The 26,339-nt window shown below is 46.9% G+C and overlaps 1 protein-coding gene across 4 annotated transcripts in view; it reads left to right on the top strand.

The window, feature by feature from the left end:
* The first annotated feature begins 2,519 nt into the window (after window positions 1-2,519).
* kifap3a (kinesin-associated protein 3a) overlaps window positions 2,520-26,339 on the top strand; it is a 45,039-nt gene continuing 21,219 nt past the window's right edge. For 3 of the 4 annotated variants that reach the window (XM_027289925.1, XM_027289923.1, XM_027289924.1), the window contains exons 1-20: window positions 2,520-2,652; window positions 3,618-3,749; window positions 3,845-3,990; window positions 4,069-4,127; window positions 4,214-4,355; window positions 5,176-5,275; window positions 6,266-6,390; window positions 6,473-6,571; window positions 7,064-7,242; window positions 9,287-9,449; window positions 13,424-13,524; window positions 15,730-15,838; window positions 16,023-16,135; window positions 16,301-16,466; window positions 17,094-17,219; window positions 17,704-17,802; window positions 18,242-18,327; window positions 20,464-20,653; window positions 20,761-20,851; window positions 25,992-26,087. In XM_027289925.1, the coding sequence (XP_027145726.1) occupies window positions 2,594-2,652; window positions 3,618-3,749; window positions 3,845-3,990; window positions 4,069-4,127; window positions 4,214-4,355; window positions 5,176-5,275; window positions 6,266-6,390; window positions 6,473-6,571; window positions 7,064-7,242; window positions 9,287-9,449; window positions 13,424-13,524; window positions 15,730-15,838; window positions 16,023-16,135; window positions 16,301-16,466; window positions 17,094-17,219; window positions 17,704-17,802; window positions 18,242-18,327; window positions 20,464-20,653; window positions 20,761-20,851; window positions 25,992-26,087 (2,381 nt within the window). In that variant the 5' untranslated portion in view covers window positions 2,520-2,593. Of the gene's footprint in view, window positions 2,653-3,617; window positions 3,750-3,844; window positions 3,991-4,068; window positions 4,128-4,213; window positions 4,356-5,175; window positions 5,276-6,265; window positions 6,391-6,472; window positions 6,572-7,063; window positions 7,243-9,286; window positions 9,450-13,423; window positions 13,525-15,729; window positions 15,839-16,022; window positions 16,136-16,300; window positions 16,467-17,093; window positions 17,220-17,703; window positions 17,803-18,241; window positions 18,328-20,463; window positions 20,654-20,760; window positions 20,852-25,991; window positions 26,280-26,339 lie in introns of those variants that run through there. The other variant, XM_027289926.1, reaches the window with a different exon arrangement.

Genomic DNA, 26,339 nt, shown 5'->3' with positions numbered 1-26,339 from the left:
TTAAAAGTTTTTACTCTTTTATTTCTGTTAATGACGCTGAAGAAGCAGTCAGTCAGACTTCAGGAAGCGTCATCTCATAATAATAATATTATATGGAATAAATAAATTTAAAAAAGTGTTACGCTCAGCCTCACTCAGCATCTGTTGGACTTCCTCATTTTGTTAAATAAAACATATTGTGCATTTATATTTATATTGTTTATACTTTGAATTCTTCATGTCTTATATCAGAATGTTTGTCATGCGCCAACCTCACCAGAGTGAATTCTTTGTATGTGAAAAATCATTTTTCTGATTCTGATGTGACAGAGTCAAATATATAAACAGACAAATTCATAAATAGTTTAATTAAAAGATAGATAAGTTTTTAAGTTTTTTATATATAGTATAAAATATATTAAGATATATAAAAAGTAGAACTATAAACTGGAACTACAAACAGGGCTGAAGGACTGTGTGTAGGCAGAGGAAGTGCAAACATGACAATAACAGGAAGTCCAGTAAATACTGCAAATAATAATAATCATAAATAGATATAATAATGCTTTAATGGAAATAATAAAACAAATAAAAACATTGAATGAAGGAGTGTGTCCACATCTTTAGTATAGTGTGTATATCCTTACTTAAGTAAAAAGTACTAATACACACACATACTCAGTGAAAGTAAAAATACTAATCACACACTATAAAGTAAAAGGTACTAATACACCACTGTACAGTAAAAGTACTAATACACACTCGTAAAGTAAAAGTACTAATTACACACACCGTAAAGTAAAGTAATAATAACACACACATACTCAGTGAAAGTAAAAAGACTAAACACCACACGTAACAGTAAAAGTACTAATACACACACTGTAAAGTAAAACGTAACATACACACACCCCACTTAGTAAAAGTACTACAACTTCAAATACACACCACATACTCAGTGAAAGTAAAAGTACTATCACACTGTACAGTAAGACTAATACAACACACGTAAAGTAAAAGTACTAATACACACACTGGTAAAGTAAAAGTACTAATACACACACAACTCAGTGAAAGTAAAAGTACTAATACACCACTGTACAGTAAAAGTACTAATACAACACACTGTAAAGTAAAAGTACTAATACACACACTGTAAAGTAAAAGTACTAATACAAACACATATCAGTGAAAGTAAAAGTACTAAGACACACACGTAAAGTAAAAGTACTAATACACACACTGTAAAGTAAAAGTACTAATACCACACACATAACAGTGAAAGTAAAAGTACTAATACACACACTATACAGTAAAAGTACTAATACACCACTGTAAAGTAAAAGACTAATACAAACACATACTCAGTGAAAGTAAAAGTACTAATACACACACGATACAGTAAAAGTAATAATACACACACTGTAAAGTAAAAGTACTAATACACACACTGTACAGTAAAATACTAATACACAACACTGTAAGTAAAAGTAAAATACACACATAAAAAGTAAAAAGTACTACACACAACACTGTACAGTAAAAGTACTAATATAACACACTGTAAAGTAAAAGTACTAATACACACACTGTACAGTAAAAGTCTACAATACACACATACTCAGTGAAAGTAAAAGTACTAATCACACACTGTACAGTAAAAGTTAGATACACACTGTAAGTAAAAGACTAAACACACACTGTACAGTAAAAAGTACTGAATACACACACTGTAAAGTAAAAGTACAACACACACTGTACAGTAAAAGTATAATAAACACACACATACTCAGTGAAAGTAAAAGTACTAATACACACACGTAACAGTAAAAGTACTAATACACACACTGTAAAGAAAAGTACTAATACACACACTGTACAGTAAAAATACTAATACACACACATGCTCAGTGAAAGTAAAAGTACTAATACACGCACGGTACATAAAAGTACTAATACACACACTGGTAAAGTAAAAGTACTAATACACACACTGTAAAAAGTAAAAGTACAACACACTGTAAAGTAAAAAGTACTATACAAAACTAAGTAAAAGTACTAAACACACACATACTCAGTGAAAGTAAAAGTACTAATACACACACTAACGGTAAAAGTACTAATACACACACATAACTCAGTAAAAGTAAAAGTACTAATACACACACTGTACAGTAAAAGTACTAATACACACACTGTAAAGTAAAAGTACTAATACACACACTGTACAGTAAAAGTACTAATACAAACACACGTAAGTAAAAGTACTAAACACACACTGTGTAAAGTAAAAAGTACTAAAGTACTAATACACACTGTACAGTAAAAGTACTAATACACACACTGTACAGTAAAAGTACTAATACACACACTGTACAGTGAAAGTACTGCATTGATGTAACTGCAGTAAATAAACTGTGTATATATTATGATGACGTCATAATAACAGCAGCTGTCTCCTCCGCGGCCACAGGTGGCGGCAGTGCGCACCTGCCTCACGTTGCATGCTGGGAGTTGGAGTCGCCGCCTTGGCAACAAGCTTCAGAAAAAAACAACATCCGCCCATCACCATCATCATCATCATCATCACCATCATCAGGAGGAACCACACCTGATGGAGCTTCATCCCTCCACCATGGACAGTCTGCAGGAGGAGCAGCGCTACCTCAAGAGGTAACGGAGCCGTTAACGGACCGACACCGGGCGGACCGACACCAGCGGACCGACACCGAGCGGACCGACACGGTGTCGGCTGCTGCATGAGGCCGGTTAAAGTCCGTTAATGATGAAGCTAACAGCAGCTAACGTCAGTCTGAAGCTAACTGTTAAAATCAACAACAGACAGATGATGAAGATGATGATGATGATGAAGAGTTTAATAATGAAGATAATAATAATAATGATGATGATGAAGATTATGATGAGTTTAATGATGATGAAGATGAAGAGTTTAATGATGATGATGAAGATGAAGAGTTTAATAATGAAGATGATGATGATGAAGAGTTTAATAATGATGATGATGAGTTTAATAATAATAATGATGATGATGATGATGATGATGAAGATGATGATGATGATGATGAAGAAGATGAAGAGTTTATTACAGACACGTTAAAATAATCATTAATTCAAGCTTTTATTTAAATGCATGACTCATCAAAACAAAGAATATTAATATAATATCTGACAAAGTCATTAAAATAATGTAATTAAAATCATTAATATGTCAAATTAACAGTTTTATGAAAGTTTAAGATTAATGTGACGTCAGACGAGAGACAGGTCTGATTTTAATTCATGAGAGAAGAATCAGCAAAAAATCACAGTATACAAATACTATGAGGACAGACAGAGAGACAGACAGACAGATAGACAGACAGAGAGACAGACAGACAGACAGGCAGAGAGACACACAGACCGACAGACAGACACTAGATCTTTAGGATGATGATGATCCAGATCCAAACGTCTGTGGACAGTTGGACCTGTGAGACAGCATCTCTGTGAACTCTGCTCGTCATGATTTGATTTGTTCTTTAATCAGTGAAGATGAAATAAATAAAGTGACTGGTTCCATCCAGACGTTTGAAACTAAAGAGAACCTTTAAAAGCTGCTGACTGTGTTCTGCTCACAGGAGAGTGAAGGGCTGCACGCTCGACGTCCACCCCACGGAGAAAGCCCTCGTGGTTCAGTATGAGGTGGAGGCGACCGTCCTGGGGCAGCTGGGGGACCCGATGGTTGGAGAACGCAAAGAGTGCCAGAAAATGTGAGAATGACTCCGTCACTAAAGTCCGAGCACGTTATTCACCTGGAGACAGTTTAGAAATATCTGACACCTGTCACCTCACCTGCTCGCCTCAGAGTCCGCCTGAAGAGCCTGAACGCTCACACCGACACGTCGTCTCTGGCCCGGAAGGTGGTGGAGGAATGTCGTCTGATCCACCCGTCCAAACTGCACGAGGTGGAGCAGCTGCTCTTCTACCTGCAGAACCGCAAACAGTCAAACGGTACCGACGAGTCCATCGTAACGCTCCTCAGACAGGAAGTGAAGTCACGGTGATGATGACGAGTGTTTCTTTCCACAGACAACCAGGAGAGGAAACGCATCTCACCACGAGACCTCACGCCGTACGCAGGAGTGGAGGTACACACACAAATATATACATACACATACAGTACATGATGTGTGTGTGTGTGTGTGTGTGTGTGTTCACTCTGTCTCACCTTCAGCTGGACGAGGTGGCGAGCATCAACAACATCGACGAGTACGTGGAGCTGCTGTACGAGGACGTGCAGGAGAAGATCAGAGGAGCCACGCTCATCTACCAGCTGGCCCGTAACCCGGACAACCTGGAGGAGCTCATACAGAACGGTACGATCACGTGTTCACCTGTGCACACACCTGATGTCTGAGACATCTGTTCTGCTACAGACACAACAAGTTATTTATGTATTCCAGTATCACAAGTCATAATGTCAGAATTAGGTTTTTAAATAATATTTGAGGCCTGCTCTTGTGTCTGCAGAGGAAGAGCAGGAGATGTGGCTGAAAGCTCTGCAAAGCTCAAAGATGAACCTCTGTTTATTTAGAAAGTTTTTCTTTTGTCTCATGGATCCGATGCTTAAAGTTAAAACGTGTAAACCTCTGAAGCAGTTCATCTTTGTTTGGACCGATCAGAATCAGCTTGAGAAGAATCTGCTGGCGTCGACCCGCCCGTCCGCTCGGCTCCCATTTTAAAGAAAACAGCGCTCGGCTCCGGTTCAGCTCCCTTCCGTGACAACCGGGCTGTTTCTTCCACAACAGCACGGAGCCGTCATCCTCTGCAGCCGTGCTGAGATGGCACCGCTTCATTTGTTTCTGTCAGAACGTTTCGTCAGCTCGCTCCGTCTGCCGCACCGCATCATCCGGCCCGATGTTGATAAGAGCCGAGTTTCCATGTGAACCGAGAGGCCCGGGGTCGGCCTGGAAAGAGGAGACGAACCCTGGGACGTACGTCTTTACGCTGAAAAGCACCCATGGCTCAAAATCCCCAGGAGCCTCCGTCCATGCATTCCCCCACACTTGTTTAAACGAACCTCCAGCTGCACCGCCCGCCGCTCCGTCCGGCTCTGATTGAATTTGCTTTGCTTCCTCCTCATTCCTGTCTGACCTTTGTGTGTGCTGTGTGTTGTTTTTTCATGTCTGCGGTCAGAGACGGCCCTCGGAGCTCTGGCCAGAGTTTTGAGGGAGGACTGGAAGCAGAGCGTGGACCTGGCAACAACCATCACCTACGTCTTCTTCTGCTTCTCCAGGTAAAGACGCAACACCTCCGTTTAGTTTGATGGCAGCTTTAATCTGTGGTCGACGACCTTGCACGACCACAGGATGTAAATGAAGTCACCAGTCATTGGACAGGACTTGACAGGACCCTGGTAATCTAAGAAATATAAATAATATAATTTGGCGTCCTGCCTCATCACAGACGTTTTGATCTGAGGTTGCTGAGCCAACAATAAATCATGTCTGTCTTCCTCTAAATGAAACATAATTTACTGAACGAACATCACGCTGTGTGGAAGAAGACTGAGCCCGTGAGGTCGGCTCATTTCTTCATAAGACTCTATACAATCTTACTGCTGCAGCCAGTGGAGTCGCCCCCTGCTGGCCATGAGAAAGAATGCAGGCGTCTGTCAAACATCACTCATAGGAATGATCGGGCTGACGTTGTCGTGGAAACAGAAAGTTTCCAGACACAAACTGGTTATGAATCGATCATCAGAGTCGGACTGTGAGTGCAGGCAGTGTGTCTGAACTGTGTGCAGTGTTTCTGAGCGGCACAGCCGAGCCTCTGCTCTCTCCTCTCTCTTACAGTAGTCATCCACCTCTGGCAGCGTACCTCGTACTGAAGTTTCACTCTCCAACTGGGGGTTAGGAAACACTAAAATTAGCCCTCGCTAGAATAATACATAAACGTCTGTCAGAGCTGATTTAGGCTGCGAGAGGACGCGTACGTCTGAAAACTGATCGTCACTCTTGGCCCGCGTCCATCTCCGCGTTCTGCTGTTTGGATTGTGAAAACGGTTCAAGTTGGACTGATTATAAGTCGGACCAGGACGACTGTTTGACTGAACATGTTTTGACTTTGACAGTTTACTCTGTAAACCTCTTCAGGGGTGACGGATTGGGTCATTTTAATGACAGCTCCCAGCTGGAATCCCATATCCTAAATAAAGTTTAGAAAAATCCACTTTTGGATAAATGGAGGTCTTTTTCTCTCCCTCCGTCTTCATTTTCTCCTCCAGTCTCTCGCAGTTCCACGGCCTGGTCACACATTTCAAGATCGGGGCCCTGTGCATGAACATCATCGAGCACGAGCTGAAGAGGTACGACCTCTGGCAGGACGAGCTCCAGAAGAAGAAGAAGGCTTATATCCTTTAAAGAGTCGTGGTTTCTAAGTGTTTGTGTGTGTTCGGCTCCAGAGGATTTCACGTTTCCTTGACTGATCGCACATGAAGAATTCTCTGAGAACCAAAATCTGAAGAAAGAACATGAGAAGTCTTTCAGAAAGTACCAGAGCCTCCTGACCAAGCAGGAGATGCTGCTCAGAGGTACGGTGTCAAACTCCCCTCACCTGCAGCGTCACATGCTCAGCCTGGACCCTGATCTTCTGACTCATGTCACCTGTGTCTTTGCACTGTTCCAACACTCACCATCACTTCATCGATTTAGAGGAAACACTCTGCACACTGTCTCTTTGTCTCTACATACTCGTTAAATTAATCAAACCAGAGACACAAAAACATTTAAAACATGTAAAACATGTTCCTGTTTGGCATCAAGAATGTGTTGAATGTATTTCTGCAGACATTAAAATGATTTCAGTAAGCATCATGAAAAAACAGTATGTGATGAGAAAGTGTGAAAACTTCCAACGAACTTTTAAATGAAGTTAAGCACAAAATATCAAACAGGCGATTTTTAATTCATTCATCAGTTCTTGGAGAAAAGTATTAACATAATAGTTTGTTGCAGGCTCAGCAGGAACAGGACAAAGTAAATGAAATGATCAGTGATCCGTCTGTCATGTGTCCGGCCTGCAGTGGCTCTGTGTCTGCTGCTGAACCTGGCTGAGGACACCCGCACGGAGCTGAAGATGAGGAACAAAAACATCGTCCACATGCTGGTGAAGATCCTGGACCGTGAGGACGAGGAGCTGCTGCTGCTGGTGGTGGTCTTCCTCAAGAAGCTGTCCATCTTCCTGGAGAACAAGAACGACATGGTGAGGGAGCCTCCCTGATCTTTGTGTTTACATGAGTCCTCGTGTTCCTCTGATTCAGCGTCATAACAAACAAAACATTCCAGATTTATTAAACATGAAGAGAAAAATAATCCTGTCCTGAAGTGAAACTCGGATCAACACATTCTGGATTTACCTCATTAATTAACGAACTGTTCATTGTTTAAACTTCACGGCGTCTGCACGTTGTTTGAGTGAGAATCACTCACTTATAATTAGCGCCTCTAATTAACGTGTCCGTTAACATCATTGTTCTGTGACATTTAACAATGGTTCTTTATTTCTTCTTTAAACACTCCCCAGCTTATTTTGACAAACCGCACCGATCAAATTTCAATTAAATAAATAGTTTACAAGGTCCACGTTTGGCCACGTGTCCCACAGCGCTCGTACGGGAACCTCGCCGCTCCACCACCTCATCCAGCCCCACCTGGTTCCAATCTCACTCAGTTTGTGGGTCTTTATCAAAGCCAGACCCTGTTAGGAACTGGTTTTATCTCCCTGTTTCCCCCTCACTGTATCTTTGATAGAGATTAAAGAGGCCTTCAGGGGGTTTGGACCCACTCGAGCATGTGTCCAGCAGGAGAACAGTGGATTTCAACACTGGCTCAGTGGATCAGCTTACACATGGGAAACCTCGTATTTAAGGACACGGGCGTTTAATTGATTGAAAGACTGATCAGGCCGTGTCATCAGGTTTTATTGACTCTGCACACATGCTGACGTCCTGCTCATCAGATCAGACTGATGCGTCTCTCTGCAGCGGCTGTCACTGATGCAGAGGCAGCGTCAGCTGTAATTGACCCAGGCTGCAGTTGATTACGCAGCTCGAGGTCTGCTGTGTGATGGTGCGACTGGAGCTGGTTTCTCACACAGTAGCAGTGAGTGCGTTTTTAACTGGGAGCAGGTTGCGTCACCGTGATATCTGGCTGTGGGGAGACCACAGGAGAGGGGAGCATGTTAACAAGCAGCGCTGGACCGACCAGGCCCGCCGTGTGACGCCGGCGGTCACCGTGACAACGCGTGGGTCGAGTCTGAACACACTCTGACACTCTGCCGGTGACGCGCAGCAGTGTGTGTGTGTGTGTGTGTGTGTCTCTGAGCTGTGGTCGGTGTCATCAGCTCAACACCTCCACCTGCCTGTAGGTCATGTGAACCTTCTCCATGCTGGACTCCAAGAGTCTGAGTCAGTGTTCCTGTATTTAAAAATCTGCTGCTGGTAAAACTGAAAATATTCATTTAATACAAATTTTCTGCTCGTGTATTTTTTAAAGCTAAATTGTAATAAAAGTACACATGGTGGAAAAAGTATTCATATTCTTCACTTGAAGAAATATTAATTTTAAAATACTACAAGTACTCAAGTAAAGTAAAAAAATGTACTTGAAGTATCATTATGGTATATAATGTGTCAGGGTCACCAGGTAATCACAGATAAATTTACATAAATACAACCAGATTAAAATACTTATTACAGAATGAATGCATCATTAATGATAATCAGATAATATATTTATACCACTGTATGATTATAATAAATGATGTAATTAGTATTTTAATGTTGCAGCTACTTTAACCTGTAGTTAAAATAATTTATTCAAACTTTTTAAATAAATCAAACGAACCAAAAACATTCTGACAAAATGTGCAATTCATAAAAATAAAAAAAGGTTTAACGGTTGGAAAATTGATGCTGCAAAGTTTCTGTGCTGTGAATAACCTGACGCTGATTATTATGTCATCAGGCCTGACATCACTTCCTGTCTAACCGATGAAACCTTTTGTGATTTTTCTGAAGTGAAACGATTTTTAATCTAAAACGTTTCCAGTGAAAAATCATCGTTCAGCACTCGCAGTGTGTCGGAGTCACGCTGCTCCTTAAAGGCTGCCAGACAGAAATATTAAATAAGCAGCAATGTTACTTTGTTTCATAAAAAAAGAAACGTTCAGACAAAGTAGTGGACGTACTGTGTGTGTGTGTGTGTGTGTGTGTGTGTGTGTGTTGATGTTTGCCTTCTCGCTCCAGGCTGAAACCTTCGCCGTGGAGAAGCTGGCTCGCCTCGTTCCCTGCGAGCTCGAGGAGCTGCTGAGCGCCACCTTACGCCTCCTGCTCAACCTCTCCTTCGACACGTCGCTGCGCAGCCAGATGGTTCAGGCCGGACTCGTTCCCAGACTCTGCTCGCTGCTCGGTAATCAGCCTGACTGTTTGTGTGTGTTCCTGAGGATGTTTGTGTCTGTGTGTTTACGGCTGGGCTTGTTCTGCATGTATCTGCATCATTGTTCCATGTTTGCACTGACACACTCACACACTCGTGCAGGTGCAGCGTGAACGCGGCGCCATCGGAGCAGTGACCTCCTAAAAGCTCGGGAGCGTGCGATCTGTGCGTTGTCTCCTCCGCAGGGCGTGTGACACAGTCAGAAGCATCTCTGACGGCCTTTTGAAGCCTCTCCAGGGGAGGCTCGGGTAACGGCGCATAATTAATATAATATATTTGTTAGAATAACATGCCAGAGCCTCTGCACAAATGTTGTTTTTGTAGGAGCAGGCCGGAGAGGTGGAGAGGTCTTCAGAGATTTAGGCTGGGCTGTTTTTTTGGGGAAGTGGCGGGTGGGGGTCGCTCCTTCAGGAAGCGAGGCGCGCACATAATATAAGTTAACACTGAAATATTACGCCTGCTCACAGCTCTGACACGGCTGAGTTTGACTGTATTTGTGTGTTTGTAAGTCGCTCTGTACGAGCCGAGGCCTCATTAATCATCCGCTTTCACTGCCGACCGTCCTCTCCTCAGCTGACACGCTCTGCACGAGCACTCTTATCTCTGCAGAGAGGGAGAGGAGGGTGGAGGAGGGTGGAGGCAGGTCTGTCAGCCCTCCACTCTCTCCATCCAGACCCGGTCTAAGGTCCTGACCCCGGGTGATAAGATGAAAGTGGAGAGGGAGGCTTCACATGTCACCTCCCACTCCATCCATCCCACCACCGCCTGAACCCGACAGGAAGTAGAAGATTCCTCTGTCAGCTCCACTTTTAATTTTTCACAGAAACTTTCTGTCGGTTAGTGGATCAGCAGAAATCTCTGAAGGTTTCTGTGTGCGTCCACGTCCATGAAAGCACCGTCTGACACAAACAGAACCACGGCCACGTTATTTATTTAACATTTATTTAACATTTATTTAACTTTTGTTTAAAAGGCCCGTTGTCCTGGCCGAGACAGTACACGATCCAAACACACACACAGTGTTAAAACACAGAGCAGTCTAAAACAGAAATAAAGGTCTGAACTCCAGGTCTGAACAATGGATTTAAACTCGGTCAGAGAAATCAGATCTGTGTTTTATAACGTTAGATTCATTTTCATCAGATTCATCCTGCGATACATAAAAATAAACTTTAAAAAAATAGTTACAGAGTTACTCGATTAGTCGACAGACAAAAAAAAAAAAACATTTTTATCTTCATTTAATTCTCGAGTCGTTTCCAATGTGAGGATTTATTTAGTTGTGTATTAATTAAAGAATCCACAGATGAATTCATAATGACTTGATCTTCGGTCGCGGCGTGTCAGCTGTCATTACGTTACATAAGCAGATGGAGTGTTGCGTGGAGGCGTGGACGTCTTTACAGAGTCCTCTGCTGTCTCCTTCAAACTGAGCCCAGCCTGTTATTTATCCACAGAACACAATAAGAGCGGAGCGGCGCTGTCCGCAGACCGAGCCCAGACGCCCTCTTAATGTGTCATTTTACGAAGGTTAGGGGTTTTAAATCAGGCTGGGGTGTAATTGGAGTTTAGCTCTCCCACTAACTGCCCATGAACAGTCTAGTTAATTCTTAACAGCTCCCCCTCACCTTTTTTTCTCACTCCTGCTCCAACCTACCAGTGTTTTGAACATTTAATGGGAGCTCTCTCTTCGCCCATAAAGGATCCTCCATGTTCCTACCAGCAAAGTGAGCGAGTTCGCCAGGTCTGGACGAGCTTATTGCCTGTGTGTGTGTGTGTGTGTGTGTGTGTGTGTGTGTGTGTGTGTGTGTGTGTGTGTGTGTGTGTGTGTGTGTGTGGTTGTTTGCACGTGTATTTTAAGGTATCGGCTGAGGTAAAGCATCACTAATGAGAAGCACATGTTCTGGCCAATGGCAGGCTGTGCTGGAAGGGCCGAGCAGCGAGCAGCGTAGCTCTGACTTATTAAAGGCAGTAAAATTGATGCTTCCTCCTGTTTTCCCAATTAAAGCTGGAAGCCGTCTCTCCCTCCTGTGATTCCAGAGGTTCACTGAGCACATCTGGATCTAATCCTGTGCGATAAGGCTCCCTGTACGGCCAGTGACCGAACACGGCTGGGACCAGTTTTAACTGGACCTGGTCGGGGCTTTGGAGGCTGGTGGGCATTACAGGAGGTCTGTCGGTGGTTCTGGTCCAGTGAGGAGCCTCTCTCTTAACACTTCTCTTAATGAAAAGTTCCCGGGTCAAACTCTGGTCTGAACTCTATTATTTCTCGGCGGCTGACTCCTCCTCCTCCTCCTCCTCCTCCTCCAGGCCTCCAGCCTCCCCCTCAGCTCAGAGGTCAGAGGTCAGACTCATAAAGGTGCTGGGCTCTCTGACAGTCTAACACTCAATCCATTCTGCCGTTATCTCGCTCACGCTGCTGCTGAGGCCTGATAAGCTCTGGACTCTGCTGATGGAGAATGTGAAGACACGTTAAAGGGTCAGTTCACCAAAAATGACGAAAACAAACATTGTCCCGTCGATGCAGATAGTTTCAGAAAATGTTTTGAAAAACTTTCATGGCTGTAAGTTCTCCTGCACACTAGGAAGAGCAGGGTGAGGCGAGGTGTGTTCAGTTAGTTACAGTCTGATGCCTCTGTCATTGATTCGTTGACTGTCTGTGACGTGAAAGGTGTCGCTCATCGTGACGAAATCACAGAGTGACTCTGCGGCACACTTCCTGTTTTACACACACACACACACACACATGCAGACACACACACACACACACACACACACACAGTGCAGACACACACACGCACACACACACACACAGGATCCCGTTCATCTTCAGGTCTGGCCACGTGGAGCTCGATGAATACTCATGATGGCTCCCTGTACTTAATTTGCATAAATATGACTCACTCTCAGCTTTATGCAAACGAGGTCCGGAGCCCGACAAACCGGGCTCACGAGACTCGGGTCAAACCGTCCAACGAGGCGGTGCTGATCCAACCTGAATCTCTTTCGAACTGATTTTAGTTTCTGTTGGAACTTTTTAAGTTTTCAGTTTAAGAAAAAAAATCTTTTTTTCACACCGGCATGAATTTGTCTTTCCACAAACAGTGTAGCTGTTCCTCTGGAGAGTCCACAGACCTCACTGTCCACAGTTTGCATTGGACCTGCTCTCTGCCCAAGAAACAGTCCCTGTGTAAACTCTTCACAGGCGGGTCTGTGCATTCTCCAACGAGTGACTGAGTCACTGTTTCTGCACGGACACGTTTTTTCTTCTTTAATGACGAGGCTGAAATTATTCTGTGTCTCTTATTGTGAAGGATTCTCGTCCTTCAGCCGGTCCACCTCTCTCAGCTGCAGCTCCTCGCTGCTTCCTGCTGAAGCACAGACAGATTTCCAGAAGACAGACAGGAAATGATGCGTTTGTTGTGTTGTGTTTCTGTCGCAGCAGGACGGTGTGAGTCCAAATAAACAACAGTGTGTGTTCATGGTGATGAAGGAACAGCAGCATGACTCACTGAGTGTGATGGAGCTCTGTGGATCAGACTCTGCTCAGAGTTTGCTGACTCACTGAACTCTCAGTGTTTGTCTGTGTAAAGTAAGAAAGTCTGTTGGTTCTGATCTGGGAGCAGTGTGTGTGCAGTGTGTGTGCAGTGTGTGTGCAGTGTGTGTGCAGTGTGTGTGCAGTGTGTGTGCAGTGTGTGTGCAGCTCCTGGTTCATCCTTTAAATCTTGTTTTCCTCGTCAGTCAGACCGGCTGACAGGCTGCAGCCCGCCTGTGTTCAGCTGACCTGCAGCAGGGCTCGCTGCTAAAAAGGCCATTCAGCCCATTAATATTTTCAGAAAACACACACGGCTCTCCTAGATGTGGTCATTGGCATCCCGCGGAGCGTTACGGCACAACCGGTCATTCATCCATTGACTTCCCTCCTTCTCCTCTTGTTTATGTTGCAGCTGACGAGGGCCAGAGACAGCTCAGCATGTGCATTCTGTACCACATCAGCATGGACGACAGATTCAAGTCCGTGTTTGCCGACACAGGCTGCATACCGCAGGTAAGGCTGGCTAATGTACGCCGCCAGCAGACCAAGACAGGCACATTAGCATCGGCAGCTAACGGCACCCGGGGAATTAATGCATGAGAAGCAGAGAGGGAGGGAGGGAGGGAGGGAGGGAGGGAGGGAGGGAGGGGCGCACATCTGGAGCCAGAAACCACCAGAGGACTGCTGCTCAGTCTTTGCGCTCGCTGCAGTGACAACTTGTTTTTCCTCCTCTCCTTATTCCACCGAGTCCTGAAAAGATCCCAGCAGCATTTCATCCTTTGCTGTGTGTGTGTGTGTGTGTGTGTGTGTGTGTGTGTGTGTGTGTACATCAGCACAGAAACAGAAGTGTTTGTCCAAACTGTGATCTGAAGCTGACGCTCTCTCCTCCCTCCCTCCCTCAGGCTGATTTCTCTCAGCTTTGGATCATAACATTTTTGTTGAGTTACGCTCCCTCCTGATTGAGCTGACCGGGTCACTCGCTCCTCTCATCATCGGCGATTAGCTAAATGTGCGTTTGTGTTTGTTTGTTGAGATTGGGTGTAAATGCCGGCCAGATGTGGAGCCGAGAGAGTCGGCTGTTTGCTCAGAAGGTCACGTCAGCAGCAGATCTGAACCCCGGAGGTCCCTCGTGGTAGAGAGGATGCTGGCGAGCAGCATGACCAGGATGTGACCTCCGACCTCGCCTCGAGGCCTGCTCACTCTCCACCTTCATCCCTCCGACGTTTCATCCACGTCCATGCGAAGCCGCCAAAAGAGTTCCAGAGTGGATGAATATTAGAAACTTAATTAAGACGACTAATTAACTTCTCTTTAATAACATGAGAAGCCGTTTATATTCTGCAGTTCTTCACACATGAAACAGGCTCAGATTGTTATTCAGTCGGACAGCATTATGTAAATGATCCTACAGAGACAGATCTTCACGTTAAAGAGTCAGACGCGGCTCCACCAACACAAACATTTTCTATCGAACATTTGTTCCTGTGTGTTAGTTTACAGCATTACATGTGAGGGCGGGTCGTTTCTATAATACGTGTGATTATGTAACAGCGTGAGCAGCTTTTATTGTTACAGCCTGTTTCACTTCTCGCTGAGCCGATTTAAACAAGTTGTCACAAAAAAATCTGACAACAAAATCTGAAGCTCAGAGTTTGGACGATGGACGGTTGGACTGTTACCGTGGTAACAGGTGTCATCTACCTTTTATTTAGTTTATACTGATTCAGACACACAGGTGAGCTGGTAGCATCTATCGAACTCATGTCTGCATGTACAGGTCCAACATGTCCTCCATCTGTTTGTTTGCTCCACCTCGTCCTCCACCTCTTACCGTCTCAGAGCTCTTTTATCGCTTTCCCAGGCCAGGCGCTGACCTGCCCCTTCTTTCCCCTTCTCCAGCTTTTAATGGGGTCACCGTTTGGTGCTGGATGTGGGGACGTCAGGAGGAACGGAGGTGGAGGTGGAGGTGGAGGTGGGGGCGGAGGTGGCTGTGCTGGTCAGGACTGCAGCGTGGCGCTGTGGCCCTGCCTGGGCCTCCGGTGGCTGTCTGTGGTAAATAAGCAGAGGCAGGTGCCAGAGAGTCTAGACGGAGCTGATTTGGGGTCCGGGGCCTCTGGTATGTGATACCTAACCCAGGCCCGGCCCAGCCTTTCTCTGCCGCTCTCTGATTCCTGACTCCTCACAGGGAAGCCCTGCACCTCTGCACCCCCCTCGCCTCACCCCACCCTCCCCCTCAGCTCAAAGCTTTTCCTGTTTAATGTTAAATCAGTGCAGGAGAGACGGACAGACCGAGGGAGGAGGGAGGGAGGGAGGTGGAGGAGGAGGTGGAGGTGGAGGAGGTGGAGGTGGAAATGACGCTCACCTTCCTTTTAACTCCAACACTCTCTAACTCCACGCTTTTTATCATTTTCTGATTTCTTCTCCTCCCTCCCTCCTCCCTCTCCTCCCCCTCCTCCCTCCTCTCTCCCCCTCCTCCCTCCTCTCCTCCCTCCTCTCTCCCCCTCTATCCACTCTCGTCCTCCCTCCTCCCTCCTTTAGAGATGCTCTTTGAAGATGACAAATTACAACCAGACACACGAGCGCAGACGTTGTTCTTCTGTTAAAAAAGTTTGTCTGAGTTCATCTGCAGAAGATTTCCAGCTCGTTACATAAGCGCTGTGATTTACAGACACGTGACGTGTGCGTGAACTCAGTGTTACCTGACACTCTGATTGACAGCTGATGGAGATGGTGTTTGACTGCGGGGAGGAGAAGCTGGAGGTGGAGCTCATCTCGCTCTGCATCAACCTGGCCGCTAACAAGAGCAACGCTCAGATCATCTGTGAAGGTGTGAACTCATTTCTTCATCGTCATCATCATCCTCATCATCATCATCATCATCATCATCATCATCATCATCATCATCATCATCATCATCATCATCTTCATCATCATCATCACTCCGTGTTTAACTCTTTCATTCACTCGTCCTCTTCCTCCTCCTCCTCGTGTCCTTCCTCCCTGTTGCCTAGGTAACGGCCTGAAGAAGCTGATGAAGCGTGCCGTGAAGCTGAAGGACGTTCTGGTGATGAAGATGATCCGAAACCTTTCTCAGCACAACGGACCCACCAAGAGCCTCTTCAAGGTCAGGACAGGTTTGAGCTCTCGTGCGGTCTTTACTCTGCGTCACGTGGAGCTGGAACATGTCGACACAGAGTGAACGCTGAGGCGTTCATGAAGTCCGTGATGTCTTCAGGTCCGTCTCTGTGTTTAAGTTCATTAATCAGGACGTTTGTGCGTCTGCCCGCAGAAACACGTCGGTGACCTGGCAGCTCAGATCAGCGACGAGGCGGCCGAGGAGTTCGTCATCGAGTGTCTCGGCACGCTGGCCAATCTGACCATCCCAAACCTGGACTGGGCTCTGGTCCTCGAGGAGTACAAGCTGGTCCCCTACCTGAAAGAGAGACTCAAACCAGGTGTGTGTGTGTGTGTGTGTGATAAGCGTTTGTTTCATGTTGGGTATCTTCTGAACACACAGTACGTGCTCCTGAAGGCTGACCCCGCCACAGGCCGGGTCTGAACCTCTGACCACTCTCTGAATCACACATCAGTGACGTGTCGCTGCTCAGGGATGATATGAGGACAGAGGAGCCATGACCTCTGACCTCTGACCTCCTGACCTCAGCTTGTTATCAGAGGTCACATAAAATATGACAAAACCTAAAACTTTGTCACAAAGAGATCCTTAAAAAAAACCTCAGCTGAACCTTTACAGAACCGGTCCCTCAAACTAAAGAGCCGATGAGTCATTCATTGATCTTGAAACGAGCCTCTGGGGATCCGTTAGAACCGAACCGATGTCTTCAGACTCGAGTGGAAAAGAATGGTTTTATATTTTTCCGAGCGCAGCGCTGTTTCAGATGCAGCAGAGCGAAGGCCGAGCTGTAGGACCCACAGATGTTTCGTCACAGTAACCTGGATGTTGTCTCTGGCCCGGCGCTTGGTTCGGTTCTGCTCGTGTTCAGAGGCCAAATGTTTTACAGGATCAGTGAGGATCTCTGCCAATCATCTTACACTCCACTTGTACTTTTCCCTGATGTCAGGTTCTGCTGAGGATGACCTCATCCTGGAGGTGGTGATCATGATTGGCACCGTGTCCATGGATGACTCTTGTGCGGCCATGCTGGCCAACTCCGGCATCATTCCCGCTCTCATCGAGCTGCTCAATGGTAAGAACCGAATCCAGTACTACAGTATGTCTGAAGATCCATGAAGCTCTGATGTTAACAGAAGAATAAAGAGACTTGAGTCAGTCTCCATAAGTCCCCATGTCCAAATGTCCAACTTCACAGCAGAGATAAACATGTTTACAGCCTGGTCTCTATGGTAACTGCCAGTTAAGGTGGTTTATTTAAGGTTAAGGCTCGATAAGATGGATGTGAACATGGGGACTTATGGAGACTGACTCACTTCTGGAGCCAGCCTCAGGTGGACGTTAGAGGAACTGCAGCTTGTGTTTCACTTCCCAGCCACAGAGGTTGCTGCTTGTTTCCACAGTGTTTGTAGTCCTCCGAGCCTGAAGAAGAAGTTTGACTGTTGGTGAAGAGTTCAGTGTGACCGACAGCTGTTAGTTTGAACCCTGAGAATCCAGTAAAACATAAAGGTTTTGGACGCAGTACACTTTAAAAATAAATGATTTCATTTCCCCCTCAGCCCAGCAGGAGGACGACGAGTTCGTGTGTCAGATCGTCTACGTCTTCTACCAGATGGTCTTCCACGAAGCTACCAGAGACGTCATCGTCAAGGACACTCGTATCCTTTCGCTCGTCTCTCCCGTCCTGTTACATGAAATCCATTTTTAGAGCCGTGAGACGTCGACACAGAACGTTTCGCTCCAGAACTATTTTCAGTGTTCAGGGGATGTCCCTCTGGTACCACCCATCCTCATCTCCATGGTAACCTCTTTAACCCCTCGATTTAGCATGTTTTAACCCTCGGGTATTCTGAGCCGCCTGTAATTGTACAGAGTTGTGGTCGGTGGCGGCTTGTGTCAAATTACAAATGTGCTCTGTGTGTCCTGATTGAAGAACATAAGGGGAATATCTGATTTAAGCTGTGCTGTGTGAGCGAGAGGAGACGTGTCCACAGGAAGTGTCCTTCAGTCACACGGCACCTGTCGTTCCCATAGCAACACCGATTGACCGGCCGAGCATCGATGAACTGTTTTCTTTTCCTTGAGTCGTGACCTCAGAAGCTCCCGCGTACCTCATCGACCTGATGCACGACACCAACGCCGAGATCCGCAAAGTCTGCGACAACACGCTGGACATCATCGCTGTGAGTATCCGGACGAGCGTCCCTACAGCTGCTGCACAGCTGCAGGGACGAAGTCAGCAGGAAACGTGTTTCCTTTTTCAACCAATGTCCAAAGAAAGAAAGAAAATAGTTTGCAATAAGAAATACTTTGGAAGAACACTCGGACTCTAATGTTTTTAGTGAATTAAGCGCCTGCTTGGCTCCGGTTCTCCCTCCATTCCTCCCTCTGTATGCACAAGAATAAGCTTTTGTTTTATGACCTTTCTTCAAGATTTAAAGGCTGGATTTTGTGTTCTAGTATTCTGCTGGGCTGACATGACGGCATATGAATAACATCAGCTTCAATAATCATCTCGAAGGTTTTAAAATGAGAGTTTGTCGCTTCAGTGCTGAATCTCAGGAGCAGGTAATAAAGCCGAGCGTCTGTCTGACTGAGTGACACTGAGTGCTCAGACCAGCCAGACACGAAGCTCGTCGTTCCTTCAGGATTCTCTCAAAAGTTTTGACGTCAGCAGCTGATTTTCCTTCAGCTTCACCTTCTCCTGATCATCAGCGGTTGAACCGAGCGATGGAGTCCTGAATGGCCTCCTGAGTGACGGTGTGGTCAGCTCCCAGTCAGCATGTGATCGCTGCCAGGCCTCAGATCAGCGTAATTAGCTGTAGATTATAGCCGGGCAGTGTGGCGGGGCAGAGGAAGTGTTTCATTGAAATTATCAGTGAGACCTATTAAGATGTGAACCACATGAAAGGCAGCCGGCGGCTCTGGAGTGTGTCAGCGGCTGGACAGCAGAGGTGAGAGAGAAAGCAGAGCTGTGGACGCACACACACACACACACACACACACACACACACACAATCATTACGGCTTGGCAGCACACGCCATAGCTGTGCAGTCCTGAAATGCTCGGCCTTTGATCACGGCGGCTGCGCGTGTACAAACACACGTGGCCTCACGAGGATCTTTGTAGATCCTCCAAGTGGGACAGACGCCGAGCTCACGGAGATATTCTTAGCCGGACATATTTCCAGAGGAATAAGTCGACAAGCTCCCAGATCTGCCGTGCACTTCCTCACCCCCGCTGTGATGAGCTCATCTAATAACTCATTAGTCATGTTAATTGCTGCTGAGTCATGCATGTGTGTCACTGTCACTGCGACGCTCAATAGGCCCTTTTTGAGTCCGGGGCCTCGGGTGGCTGTCATGCCCACGGAGGGGCTCTGCCTCTGGATGATGAATCTTTATCGCTCCCCCTTCAGCCCCTGCAGAGAAAAGAAAACACAACTCTGCCGAGCCAGAGGTTTTATTAGCTCGGACACACACTCGCACACACACGTACCTGCACACACACACTTCCTCAGCTCCTTCAGTGCTGAGATGGATCGTCATGGTGATCAGCAGAGAGCAGTATAGATAAGTTCAGCTCAGAGAGCCACGGCGCACAGACGATGAATTCTCATGACTTTGCTGATCCTGACACTGTTCCTCTAGCGCCACCAGCAGGTCAAGGTGCTCAGAGGCTCAGTCCTACCTGCAGCAGCCCGGGTTTGAATCCCACCTGTGGCTTTTTTTGGTGCAAAGGTGTTGTCACTGTTCAGCTGCTGCTACACAATAAAGGTTCAAAAAGCCAAATAGATTCATGTTGGATGGATTGTCCTTTTTTAGGACCAAATTAAATCAGATTTTATTTGTACAGTCCAAAGTCACAAAGTCCATTTTCCTCTGAGGCTTTACAATCTGTACAGGGAGTGACACCCTCTGTCCTTAGACCCTCGGTTCAAGTGAGGAAAAACTTGCCCACAAAAACCTTTAACAGGGAAAAAAGGTGGAAGAAACCTCAGGAAGAGCCACAGAGGAGGGATCCCTCTCCCAGGACGGACAGACGTGCAATAGATGTCACGTGTACAGAACAAATCAACACAAACATATTGTACAATTACAATGACTGATAAAATGACAATGAATTACAATGAATGATAACATGATTACAGTCTGATGGTGGCAGATATCTGGGCCGATATCTCTGACAGATATCTGGGCCGAGACTTCCTCTGCAGCCGATGAGCAGCCTGACACATGAGGACGACGCTCTGATCTCTATAAACGATATCTACGTATGAATCCACATCCTGACCCTCTCTTCCCTCCACGTCCTGCAGGAATACGACGAGGAGTGGGGGAAGAAGATCCAGACGGAGAAGTTCCGCTGGTACAACGGTCAGTGGCTGGAGATGGTGGAGAACCGTCAGATGGACGAAGCAGGAGATCATTTCATGTACGGGGAGGACGGAGAGTCCTTCATCAGGAACGGAGACATCCTGGAGGGACCCGACCTGTTCTACAGCGCCGGTACTGAAACCAAGTGTGTGTGTGTGTGTGTGTGTGTGTGTCTGTGTGTGTGTGTGTGTGTGTGTGTGTGTGAGATGAGAAGACTTTGACCTGTTTGTTTTCATCAGATGGGATCATCTCCGCGGACGGTGCCATCAGTCCTGACTTCTACACCGACTTCCAGAACTTTGAGCTGGGACAGACCGGATACCTGAGCAGGTATGGAGCTCACCTCACCTGTAAATCCTCTGCTGACCACATCAGTAACCACGGCAACATGTATGCATGTCTGAAGTTTGTTGCTCTTTATGGGACACGCAGCGCTCAGTAAAGTGCTGCTGGACCTGCTGGTGCTGGACCGTCCACGCCAGTTTAGAAAAGTTCACCTGAGATCGTACAGACGAGTTCTTCCTTCACAGATGGTCCTCTGGTTCCCAACATGAGGGTCCCGACCTCCACCAGGGCTCACCAGAGCTTCACAGGAGGGTCACAAAGCCAATAATTAATTAATCAATTAATTTAAAGTTCACAGTTTTTACGTAGGCAGAAAATATTTGAAATGACAAAATCCAAAGAAAATGACAAACAGCTGTCTGAGGTCAAACACAGTCACGTCCTCTTGAATGTTCTGGAGCACGGTGCTAAACGTCTCAGTCAGTCAAAGACTGAAGTCCAGAAGCTGTTTAATGTCGGGCAGAACCAGAACAGATCGACAGAGCGTCACATTCAGAGACACTGATGGGACGATGTTCATCTCAGCATCTGATTCACCTGAGCAGGAAACGAAACTCCTAAAGTTTCTCTGATTGTTTCAGATGTGAAGTAAAATAAATGTGACTCCGACAGAGGAGGAAACACTGACATGAAGAGAACACATTACATAGACTAGCATTACCTCAACCCTGCACACACACACACACACACACACACACACACACACACAGTGTGTCAGCTGGCAGGTTGTCGTTGTCACAGAGGAAACACTAAACTGGGAGTGTTTCCCTTCAGCTCTGTCTCAGCTCGTCCGCTGACCCGGCCGCGCTCTCATGTTGTTATTCTGCATCACCATTCGCTGATCTGCGTTACTGAGCCGGGCCGGGCCGGGCCGGGCCTGAGTCAACAAGCCTCGCCAATCCCAGAAGGCATCGCTCCACCCTCAACAGCAATACTCCAGCTTTGAGAACAAACACTCTGGCTGTCTCTGTCTCCACGCTCTTGTTTCTCTCTCCATCAGCCGCTGACATTCCACAGGAACACGAAGCTGAAGCCTGGGAATTAAAAATCCATCCTGTTATCGCTGAGGCCGAATCCCTTTTTAGTCCCAATATGAAGCAGCAGCTAATCCGATACGCTGCCGGGATGATGAATCGTCGGGGAAATGGAGAGTTTATTGAGAGTCATTTGTCTTATTTATTATGAAACCCCTGGTTGCGTGCGATAAAGCTCGCGTTGGGTTTTCCCTCCCCCCCTCGCCGGCAGGAATGTTTGCTTTGGCTGCCGTTGAGAGGCGGACTGTGACCGGCTGAATCCACGACACAGTCGCTCCAAAGATCTGTGTGCCCTTCACTCATTTCTTTATTGTCCGACTCTCAGCTTCGTAACCGAGACGTTTCAAACATATGCAGAGCGTCGGGGGAGTCGGCGTCTGAGAGACTGTTTTAATTTGGCTGCTGCACTCGGAGAGATCCAGGTTAACACAATAATCAAAAGCAGCTCCAGCGCTTGTTTTAAACTACGTGTGAAACATGGTGTGAATGGGCCTTTTTAATGGACGTCACACTGTACGGTCACTGTACGAGCCTCTGCAGCAGCTGCTTGATATCACGGTTGATGGAGCAGTTATTATCTGGTCTGCACAGAGGTGGAGCAGCTGCAGCTCCACGGCCCGAGCTGCTCCACGGCCCGAGCTGCTCCACGGCCCGAGCTGCTCCACGGCCCGAGCAGCTCCATGGTGGGACGAGTGTCGTGGGCGGCGAAAGAGTGAAAGAGGTTCATAAATTCAGTCCATGTGTCGACAGAAATATTACAGATATGTTTGAGGTTATTCAGTCGAATATCAGCATCTCGAGCTGTGTCTCTGCCTTTTTGGGTCCTTGAATTTGAGGGAATTGGGCCTGGAAAGTGCTTGAAAAGTCATAGATTTTTTTTAAGAAGGTGTGTGAATTAATTTTGTTTGTAAAAGGTCAGAATTACAGAAACCAGAAGCTCATACATTCATACTTTTTATTCAGAGTTATTTACGTCATTATGTTTAAAAATAAATGAACCTGAGATCTGCAGAAAACTAAATGACAGTTAGAGAATTTTAAATCATTGCAACAGCAACATGTCGCTGCGCTGAATGATTTAAGAGACTCGACTGTCACTTTGTTTTTTCAAATGAATCATGTCGTTATCTCAGGACATCGAGAACTGAAGACCTCGAGAAAACAAATGAAATGAACTCTGACAGAAAATGTCTGAAGGTTTGAGCGCTCAGGGCTTCCGTACAGTTTCAGTTTATTACGTCCAGATTTTTAATTAGTTTGTTTTTACTGATGCTGATGAAATGAACTCTGACGGTGCGTGACGGAGGTTTGAACTCTTCAAGTCGTGAATATGTCGAGGTGTGTGAACGCTGCTGCTCGGGCTGAATGTTCCTCATGTGAGCACAGGAGTGTTTGGGTCAGGTGGAGCGCGGCGTCCAATAGAAAGAGGCGTGACAGACAGACGGAGGACTGTGACCAGGCCGACCGAGAATCAATGAGCGCTTTGAGAGGCTGTCAGTGTGAGTGAAGGAGGGAGGACTAAAGGAGGAGAAGCAGGGCCCGTCACAAAGGTGAGGGGTGGTTCTGGGTCTTTACCGGGCCGGCTGGCGTGTTGGTTCCCTGAAACCTGAGCTGTGACAGCGGGGTGAGATCAAAGCGGGGCCCGGCCAGGGTCCAGACAGAGAGGGCGAGGGGGCGAGGGGTCACACCGAGGGAGGAAAAGGCCTGATTCCTTTTCCTGTTCACTACCGAGGAATGTCCTCTGCGGGATGGGACGCGTCCCCGCGCTCGGCCCCGGGGACACGTCCCCGCGCTCGGCCCAGGGGACACGTCCCCGCGCTCAGCCCAGGGGACGCAGCGTTCGTGGGAACACTGGGCGTCTTGTCTCAGTGACCCGACCGTCCTCACTCTGTGTCACACATGAAGGAAACAAGGTGGCAGACGCTTCACGTCATGTTTCATCACGAGACATCTCACAGCTGACAGGGAGGAAAGTTTCCACCTCTGTCTGAAAGTTTCCACCTCTGTCTGAATGTTTCCATCTCTGTTTGAAAGTTTCCACCTCTGTTTGAATGTGTGTGTGTTAGGGTGTGCGTTAGTGTGTGTGTTAGTGTGTGTGTTAGTGTGTGGGTTAGTGTGTGTTAGTGTGTGTCAGTGTGTGTGTTCATATTTTTTTTTATCTGGCCTCTTGACTTTTATCTTTACTTTATTTCACCTCATTAACATAATTATATCCTGGTTCTGAGCCTGTCTGTGTTTATGATCGATAGAAAGTCGATTATTGTTGTTTATTAAATTCTAACAGCTGCAGTCAAAGCTTCAGCTGCTCTGAATGTTCAGTCCAGGAACGTCTCAATCTGACAACAATCAAACTTTATTTCATAATTTCAGAAATAAAAACAGCATCAGATGAGCAGAAGTGTCAGCAGGTGACCGCTTTATGTCAGTGCCTGAACATGCAGGTCCAGGCTCGGGTGTAGCTGCTCCGTCAGCCACAGACACATGCAGGCGGGTGGAGGGATGGATGGTGTGACTCAGAGCTGCAGTGTTCCTCCAGCCTCCTTCAGCCCGGCTCTGAAATCCCCCCTGACAGGCGTAGCGTGTGGAGAGGAAAAAGACATATTTCTGCCCGGGGAGGGGGGAGAGGAGGTGGTGGCTGAGGGTGGAGGAGGGCAAAGGCAAAACAGAGAGGAGGTGGAGGAGGAGGTGGAGGAGGAGGTGGAGGAGGAGGTGGTAAATACGCTGCAAGCTGTGTAACTGATCGCTGGAAGTGATTTGGCTAAAAACAACACGTCATTATGGCGCTTGCAGGGGCAAAGCAAACAGCTCGTATTTTAGAAGGCCAGGGGCGGAGGCCGGGCCGGGCCGGGCCGGGCCGAGCTCCCTCAAAGAAAAGACGTGTGAGAAGTGGTGTCATCCATCAGAGCCCAGTTTATCCATCAGGCCCGGCCCGGCCCGTCGCTCTGACCCCACCATCAGGCACAAACTCCCAGCAGCTGGTCAGAAGATGGAGCGTGAAATCGGCCCCCACCCTCTGCATCCACATCCCCATAGAAACTGATTTACACGGTGTAGGTACAGGCCTTTTATCATCCACCCTCCCCTCCGCAGGTTTGGCCGGCGGCCTCCACCCTCGTCACGCCGTTGTGTTTTGACATGTCTCCGTTTTTTCCGCCTGCAGCCGTGAGCCGCCTGTAACTCGGCCAGCACCTGCAGCACCCACACCAACACTGCATCCACTTTATGAGTGTGCTGAGCTTTCTGCAGCAGGGTGGGGGTTTCCCCGAGAGATGCCTGGTGTCAGAGCTCCACCTGGTGGAGCTGAACCTGAACGTTCTCCCCTTGTCAGAATCACAGTCTGCTCTTGTCTCTCTCGTCTGCCTGTTTGGGCGTACAGAGCTCTGTAGCGCCTCCCAGAGGGGAGAAGTTTAAACAGTTCATGATCAGGGTGTGATGGTCTGCACAGATCTTACCTGCCCCTGTCCGGACTGTCCGTCCACTCTCGTCCTGTTTGGTGGCAGAGTAGGACTGTGTCCACAGCCCTGATCTGGTTTCAGGTGTTGAACCTGCTGCAGGTCAGACAGGAGAGCGTCACGGAGTCCAGCCGTGAGTTTGAGTGTCTGAGTCTCCGTCACTTCTCTGAGGTCTCACACTTTGTTACACATTTAGATTCCATAGAAACTCTGAATGTAGATGTAAACTGTTGACGAACATGCAGCAGCTCAGTTGTCTCATGACGCTCTGATGATTTACCTCGCTCCCTTCTCCACACACACACTCCTGAATACCTCTTGATTGGCCTGACACACCTGATCCAGCCAGTCAGGTGTGTGCAGAGCACCACTGCTGTGAGCACCGAGCTCCACCAGGGGTCTCCAAACCTTCACCGAGGGTCACGTCTTAATTTAAGAGGAGGATGTTTAAAAATCTGAAAATCTGAACGTTTGATTCGTCTCTGGGAGGAAACTAAGGTCACTGTTTCTCTGATTGTCTTAATTAGTTTCATGATTACAGATTAATGTGCCTCCTCCACATCTCTGCATCTGTATCACATTGTTTATTTTCAATCTCTCTCCTCCTCCTCCTCACTCTCCTCCTCCTCCTCCTCTCAGTGTGTCGGAGCAGTTCGTCCCGGCAGATCGACCAATCAGCGCCTACGGTTTCCGCCCCGATGAGCAGTTCTTCTCCGCCTACAGCACGGCGTCCCGGTAAAACCTGGAAGCTCTTCACACAAACATGTTGAACAAAGTGTCCTGATGTTCGAGTCCAGGCTGTGGACGGCTAGTATCAAACTGATGTATGACTCAGCAGTCAGTGTCTTTATCTCGATGTCATCTGTGATTCAGGGAAACTTCCTTAAAGGACAGTTTGTGTTGTTTAAAGTGTGATTGCATGAAGTACTGATCCAGTCAGTGTGTTACCTACAGCAGAACCAACATGCGTCACAACCCGACTGCACG

The sequence above is a fragment of the Larimichthys crocea genome, chromosome XVII (genome assembly GCF_000972845.2).
Source record: "Larimichthys crocea isolate SSNF chromosome XVII, L_crocea_2.0, whole genome shotgun sequence".
NCBI lineage: Eukaryota > Metazoa > Chordata > Actinopteri > Sciaenidae > Larimichthys > Larimichthys crocea.
The sequence above is the reverse complement of the archived record's forward strand: the minus strand, read 5'-3'. Positions and strand labels throughout refer to the sequence as shown.